The following is a 7,521-nucleotide window of genomic DNA, read 5'->3' as shown; positions in this document are numbered from 1 at the left end:
CCTCATAAGGCTTGCCCTGCTGACCCCTGATCATACGAGTGGCCCTCCTCTGGACTCTTTCCATATCGTCCACGTCCCTCTTGAAGTGGTTTAGATTTGATTTAGAACAACTTCCCCCCACCCCATTTTGACAAAAAGGGGTGCTTATAGATGTAAAAAACACACAATCAGAAAACCCTTCGGTGTTTTACTTTAAACTTGGTGCATTCCCATGCTGCACTCAATGCACGCCCAGAGCCAGCAGTGAATTACTTCAACCTGGTTCGCTCAACATCTGTAAAGATTTGGGAACTTTAGTGGGGCTTTTATCTAATAGCCAATTGAATCGGCTTTACCTAAAAGTGTCAAAAAGCCCCACTAAAGTCTGATCTTTACAGATGCTGCAGAGCCGGGTTGAAGTAACGTGCTGCTTCTTTTGGTAAAGCAAGGATTTGTTTTTTTAACATCTGCCAGAACGACAGACAGGCAGGCACTTAAATAAAACAGTAAGTTGGGAAAATACTCTCTCCTCCAGTCCATTGAAATTCCAGCTCTGTCTCACTTAAAGTGTAAATACCCTAACTTTACATACTCAGCTTACTCTTTAGTAGATCAAACAGTCGTCTCAAGAGGCAGACAGGACTATACAGAGAGATAACTCCTGCAATTTCAATACACTATTCAATTTTTTCCTTGTTAGTTTTATTTCATGCAAAACACACCACGAACACCACAACCTTTTTTCCATGATGACAGCTTTTCAGAAATCTTGGATACAGCACATTAAAAATATTTTCACTGCAAGTTCAAATTGTTTTTCCATCAGGCAGCAAGCAAAAAAACGGCTAGCTAAACAAGTCACATGGCATTGAATATGCATTTGTTCTCAGCCATTTGTATTCATAAAATCTTAGCCATTCACGTGGCTGTGGGCTACCATCGAGCCAATATATACAAATCAATTGCATTTTGGTGTGAAAATGAAGCTACTACTAGTGAAATGCATGCTAGTATAATACCAAGTTCTGTAATAGTTCCTCCACCAAAAAAGGGAAAACCAAAAAATAGCAACATTTCCTTGTAGGACACTCCTGGTAATTAGCTTATCAAATCATTTCTAGGGTTTCATAAACTCTTTGGTGAGGCACATATGAGCATGAATACAGAAGTACACAATATCCAGATAGGTCCTCTGGTATTAGCAACAAACCAGATCTTTATTTAATTTATTGCATCATTTTTTGTTTTGGCAGAAGACTCAACCTAGTTGGATATTATATTATTCACTTGTAGCTTTTACTGATTTTTTAACATTATAGCAGATATCTCCTATAGGGATTAAGTGAAAAAAAGAACAAGTCAAGAATAAACAACTCAGCCAAAATAAAAGTTGGCAAAACATATTTGTTCACATTTCCTGGTTGAACTCTGATATTTGAGCACCCTTTGACAATCCAGTCATCTGCACTAATTACAGAAGTAAAGAGTTTGAGCTAATTGCCTGGGTTGGGTACAGCTGCCAGGAACTCCTTAATATTTTTCTGCATTTATTGTAAAAAGCCATTAAAAACAGACAGACAGAACAGGAGCTGTTAATAGCAACTTTATTGTTTCACTGGTGCAAAATCATGATACTGAATTAACTTGTGTAATGCATTTTCCCCTAAATTTACAATGATGAAGGTTATACATATACTATATAGAGCACAATTTCTCTATTTTTTTATACTATTTGGAACAAAATTACCTTGATAAATATGCCCTGTGCACAGTACTGGCCCTCACTGAGTGTCACAGAGCCTTTATATGCAAAATATAACTTCTGTTTTTGAACATGGTGCTTCAAAACTCTCCAAACATGCATTAATATATTCTAGTTTAAGGAAAAATATTACACTTAGCCTTAACTTGCATTAAAAGAACAGTTCAAGCAGAAACCAACATACAATATCCCCCAAAATCAGATGCTCTGTAAAAATCAGATACATTTGAGATAGATAGTCACTGCCTGGTTAGAACTCCATAGTGGTACAGAAGCAACAGTGAAACAGAAAGAAAAGAAAAAAAGATTAGAAAACTGGGAAAAAGAGTTGTAACGTTACATGAATTTTAAAGAAAGATTCAGTCATGATATTTTTATGAGTAAATCTGCAGTTGCTGATGCAATCTGAATACCTTTTAAATTTAAGTAGTGAATGCAAGTGTCTGCAAGTGCTGGACTGAACACACATGAAATGAACGGGAACCTAACATGGCATTTCCAAAAGGCACCATCTACGAAATCTAATCGTAATAAAAAACATACTGTGTGTAAATGAAGACAAAAAACAAGTACAGCACATGCCTTCTTTAAAAGACAAGACCTTCATAAATTGGACCTTCTGATTCTGGCGATTCCCTCCTCAAACGCAAGTGCTCCAGTGTGTTGTGAAAGTGTTTGTTAATCTGTTCCGTTTCTTCAGTAGATTCAAGATTTGGCAGGTCTTCTCGTATCTTTTGTATGAGTTGATTCAACACTTGAATTGTCACCTACAATACAAACACAGATAGCTGAAACCCAACCAGTAAATGACAAGTACACAAGCTTAGAGACCTTGCACTTCTGTCATGCACACACTGCCTCCATAACAAGTGGAATTAAAGCACAAGTGTTAGTTTAGAGTCATGGTCCCCATTTGTCACTGCCAAGGGCCAGGTGTGACAGTGGCACACTGCTCAGATTTTGTACCGTTACTTACTCATTTTAGAAAGTTACAACATTTCCTACCTCATCATGAGCTTTTTAATAAGCTTTAGTTTGAAGACAGCCATTACAAGTAAAGCAATTCAAGAAGTACTGAATTCAGTGGAACAAGATGATAAATTCCCATTGAATTTCAAAGATAAAAAGGTGCTGTGCTCTTAACCATAAGCAATATCTACATATCAAAGCAGACAGGAAGAGATGATTCACACGAAGTGCTATTTGAAAAGTGGGAAAAAAGGAAGATATTCATACTTCTCATGTCAACTGATGCGCTAAATAATTCAGCTGGCCTTTATCATATGGAGGCATCCAAGTATCGCAGTTTCATAACAGATTTAGCAAAGCAGAGGAAAATGCTTCAAGTCAGAAAGGGTCTTAGGAATATAAATTTGAAGTTCTGTCTTGAAAGCGTATGCTAATTAAATAAATACACAAGTCCAAGCTAGTTGAGTATGCGTATTAAAACATTAGCACTAAGCAAATCTCATGAATTACAAAGATACCCATATTCGTTTTCACAAATATGCCCAGTGAATTTTAGTCAGTACATCAGAAAAGCTATTTTGATATCAAGTTCACAGCCAATACTAAACCCATGGGACTTAGTCTGCGTATTGGCCAACTAGTTTTCTTTAGTTGTCTTTCCTACTGGAACTTCGAATCTCAAAAGTTATGATCCAGTCTGCTCCTTATTTTAATCAACTCTTCTTTTAAAGAAAGATATACAAACTTTTACCATTTACTTCTCTCACATTTAAGTCTCTGAGAAGTAGGAGGAAAGAAGCCAGAGACTAGCTGCACTGGTAGCAGCTTACAGAAGGGGATTTTTCCCTCTGGCCCTACATAGGGACAATTCATTACTCTGCCATGAAGCACAAGTATAAGCATATTAATTAAACCTGGCCCACAGCACCTTTTAACTTGTATGTCAAAGTACTGGTTATAAGCTGGAGCATCAAGGAACAGACTTAAAAAAGGAGGAAAAAATCTCTTACCGCTTCATTTTCCTTTTCATAAAAATAGATATATCTGTTCAGAATTTCTATAAAAAGCTGAACTTGAAGTGAAGGATCCATGCACTGATTTGCTATTTTCAGAGCCTTTTTCAAGCACTCCATTACTCTCTTTCCTCCATGAAGCTAACGGGAGGAAAAAAAAGTTTAGATACAAAAAAGGACAAAACTCTCTTTCCCAGCACCATTTCACCCAACACATATTAGAGACTGCCATACACGTGCCTTGTCAAAGTACAGACCTTGTTTGCTTTGCTTAAGAGGACAGTTTTCATTATTTTTAAAACATATTGTATCAGCTGTTGCTGGGTGACAAAACATTTCCATTGCAAATTCCAGGCAAGTTTGAAACAAAACGTCTTAAGTCACCATCTGAACAAAAGCAAACTAATTAACACAGAAGAGTGACTAAAATTTTATGCAAGGTAAACCCCTTCTGCTAATGGAAATTTCCACTTCACATTATAAGCATGATCCTCCCTACCCCAATTCCTTTTTATTTATGAAACAGGGATCCAGACAAGTTGGAAGCTTGCCTAACCCCTCAAAAGGCTACTGTTTTTACAAGTTGTGGCAGAAGGCCAATTCTGTTTCTCCCCAAAAACTCTTCTCTGTGACAATTCGGTTAAGATAGGCCCTACAGAGGGTACACACCTTACCCTATCTCTTTAGATAACCTGAGCTGGATACATTCCTGAGGGAGGGGCAAAACCTGCTCCCTCTGCCTACGTGACTGGCATCACATACCTGGGTGAGGGGCTTGGGCACCTTGGTGGGCTAGAGACTGCCAGTCTGCCCAGCAACCAGTGATGCATTTCAAATTGGCTGGCTGACAACCAGCTGGCCACCACTGAACCAAGTAAATGAGGTCATAAGAGCTACATAAGTTAAGGACTGCCCAGGAGAAGGGGGCAGCAGCCACGAGGAAGACTCAGAGAGAGAGGAAAGCTGGACTATCTAAAACTTGCTCTCAAAACTCATGATCAAGGAACTGCTTGCCTCCAGAGGGAATCTCCACCTGCCTCTGGATGACACTTCTGAGTAAGCTACCCGAGACCTAACTAGATGTACAGCTTGCAGTAACTCAGATGCATGATCCAAGGCTACCCAGCCATGCCAGTTTGCTCTATGGGATTTCTCTGATATTGCTTTTCCCTGTACCCTATTCCAACCCTACCCTTTGTAACCAATAAAGTTCTCCTTTGTACCTAGCGTGGGAGACTTATTGGGAGAGGGTCTAGATTATGCCTTGGGGTCCCCTTGATTTAGCTGACTAAGGGAGACCTCTACTTGTGCTTCCGACTGAGGGAAGCATCCCAAGCTCTTAAAGTCAGTCAAGTACCCTCGATGGCTACTAGACCCGTGTTTCCCAGGGGGCACCGAGCCAGAATCAAGCCCATCCCTGGGTGGTGGCACTGTTACCTCCAGGCCAACGGGTGTGCTCCAGGAAGGGGGTCAGCCAGACGTGAAGTGCCCCCTCAGAGGCACTCAAAGCCTGGAAGGTGGCTGGGCTGCATTGAGCCACACACCTCACTGCGGAGTACTCCCTACTGGCCCACAATACAAAGTCACCATCAAATAGGAACGATAAACTTTCAGTGATCACCCGGAGGAAAACCTGGAGTTCACTTCAACTCCCACTGAGTTTTCTACATAAGGATTTGGCTTCACCATCAAGTGCACACACTTCTCAAAAAACAAAAAACCCACGAACAAAAAAAAAAAATCAGAACAGTTTAGCAGTGAAAAATTTTTGCAACTGAAACGGTTGCACTTGATGAGTTTTGTAGGTCTGGCAAAAACCTTAAACAATAAGCCAAAATTGAAAACGGTCAACTTGACTTTTTATAATACAAATACTTTACAAGATCACACAATATCTGCAGGTCTTAACTATTTAAAAAAAATGCAACATGCCACTGCAAAGGTGTACAACATGGGAAAGGAGTTGCATGTGTTCAGGGTTGCCCAAAGCTTCCTGACCTCTCAGTGAACAGCATGAAACTTCATCCTGCAGTAATGCTGTTTATTATTTTTGCAGGCAGACTTAGCCACCACTACCTTGTGTAAACACCAGAATTCCAAGTCCTTAAAGATTTAGTCTGTGACATTTACAACATCTTGCCCAATTTGAGCTCAACTCAAATGACTTCTGTTCTGTAGTTTTTCCTGCTCTAGCCCATGTCTGTTCTAACGAATGGAACAGAATTAAGATCTCTACCAGATGCACAGTACAGATACAAATACAGCTAGGTATGAAACACCCTTTGGAGAAAGGTATGAAAGACTCTTTGGAGAAAGAGGGAGGGAAAATACACTCATGATTCATGCTCTCCTACCTCCTCTCCGTTCTTGTCAGTGTTGCGACCAGACCAAAACAGATGTGCACAAGTGCTAACAGCCCGGCACTGGTCTGGTTTCTTAAGCAGTTTTGAAGCCGCCAGTGCACATTGAGTCCTCAGAGGCTCATGGTTCTCCTCACTGAAGCACTTCATCCTCTCAAATGTTCCAATTATCAAGGTGATTGCAGCCAGCTGTGCTTTTGAATCACTGATTTCATCTTCATACAGAGAGAATGCCTAACACAACAAACAGAAGGAGCAAGACAAAAGTTATACAAGTTGTTCTTTAAAGCACTGATAGTAGTTTTAAAGCAGTAATAAAAGCAATAATAAGTACATCAAACTAAGTCTTGTAGGTGCAATTCCATGCATCTGCTCCTATTTTTGTATACCTCAGGCAGAAGCCTCCTAACAAGTCAAAATCCCCCCAAAAACAGAACACCTGTGGGTTAAAAAAAAAAAAATGAAAAAATGATGATTAAGATGAGTGATCTTTAAAATAGTCAAGCTCCTTAGTGTGACTTTAAATTCTATTTGGTGCTTGCTTAAGGAGAGAGCACCTAACTGATTAGGTTTAGTCCTTGGTGGTGAATGCCCTCTGCATCAAAATATGCATGATGGCATCTGGCAGAAGAAAAAATACAGGGTCAATTGGTGACACTGCCGATTCTATATAAAGATTCCACTGAAAACAATATTCAGTATAAAAGCAGCAAGGCTGAGTGATTCATGTGAAAGCCTTCTCATCATGGCGCACAACTCACCCTTTCCCACTGCTACCACCATCAGGTCTCAAGATCAATGCGTCATTTAAGCACTCCCCGCCCTAAGAAGCTCACAGCGAGTTCAACAGTAGAGGTACACAGATATAAAAATAATATTAATAATTTTATTTATTTTTTTTTAAACAGCCCATATCAGATTGGCACCAACAAAAGGCAAACTAGCATCAGCATTTGGCTTTTTTTGGCTGCTGTAGCCGATAGTGTCACCAATAAATGCTGTGTGCATGTGCACAGTTGCAGCACACACGTGACCAGGAATGCAGCTGGGGAACTTGGAGAGCAGCATCTGGCTGGTAAGTCTGTGGGAGGAAAGAGACTAGGGGGGCAGACTGAGGCCTCCACAGTGAAAGAGGGAGTGGGGCAGGGGCAGGTGCTGCCCAACCAGGGTGATGAATGCAACCCCAGGAGCTGGACAGAGCTGCAGGAGGCTTGTCCTGAGGGAAGGGGGTGCCAGGGGGTGGGAAAAAGGAGGCAGCTCCCTGCCACTGCATGCACGCCTGGGGAAGGCATAGAGGGCATGTGCCCCCTTGATTTGTGCATGGGATGAGGGTAGGTTGCCGGCTGTGGGCTTGGGCACCAACAGTGAATTCTGGGGTGGCTGTAACGCACCCCGTAGCCACCCTGTCCCAGTGCCACCCCAAGTGCAGCCCTGGCCT

General features: G+C 41.0%; 1 protein-coding gene across 1 annotated transcript in view; it reads right to left on the bottom strand.

The window, feature by feature from the left end:
• Nucleotides 1-1,566: 1,566 nt before the first annotated feature.
• The window catches only part of VPS35 (VPS35, retromer complex component), a 37,799-nt gene continuing 31,844 nt past the window's right edge, over nucleotides 1,567-7,521 (bottom strand). Inside the window, exons 15-17 of the mRNA XM_019535791.1 lie at nucleotides 6,078-6,317; nucleotides 3,721-3,864; nucleotides 1,567-2,508 (exon numbers count right to left, since the gene is read on the bottom strand). Of these exons, the coding sequence (XP_019391336.1) occupies nucleotides 2,329-2,508; nucleotides 3,721-3,864; nucleotides 6,078-6,317 (564 nt within the window). The 3' untranslated portion in view covers nucleotides 1,567-2,328. The remainder of the gene's footprint in view (nucleotides 2,509-3,720; nucleotides 3,865-6,077; nucleotides 6,318-7,521) is intronic.

This window comes from Crocodylus porosus, unplaced genomic scaffold, assembly GCF_001723895.1.
Source record: "Crocodylus porosus isolate Cpor-Errol unplaced genomic scaffold, CroPor_comp1, whole genome shotgun sequence".
Classification (NCBI taxonomy): Eukaryota; Metazoa; Chordata; order Crocodylia; family Crocodylidae; genus Crocodylus; species Crocodylus porosus.
This window is presented reverse-complemented; position numbering and strand designations above follow the sequence as displayed.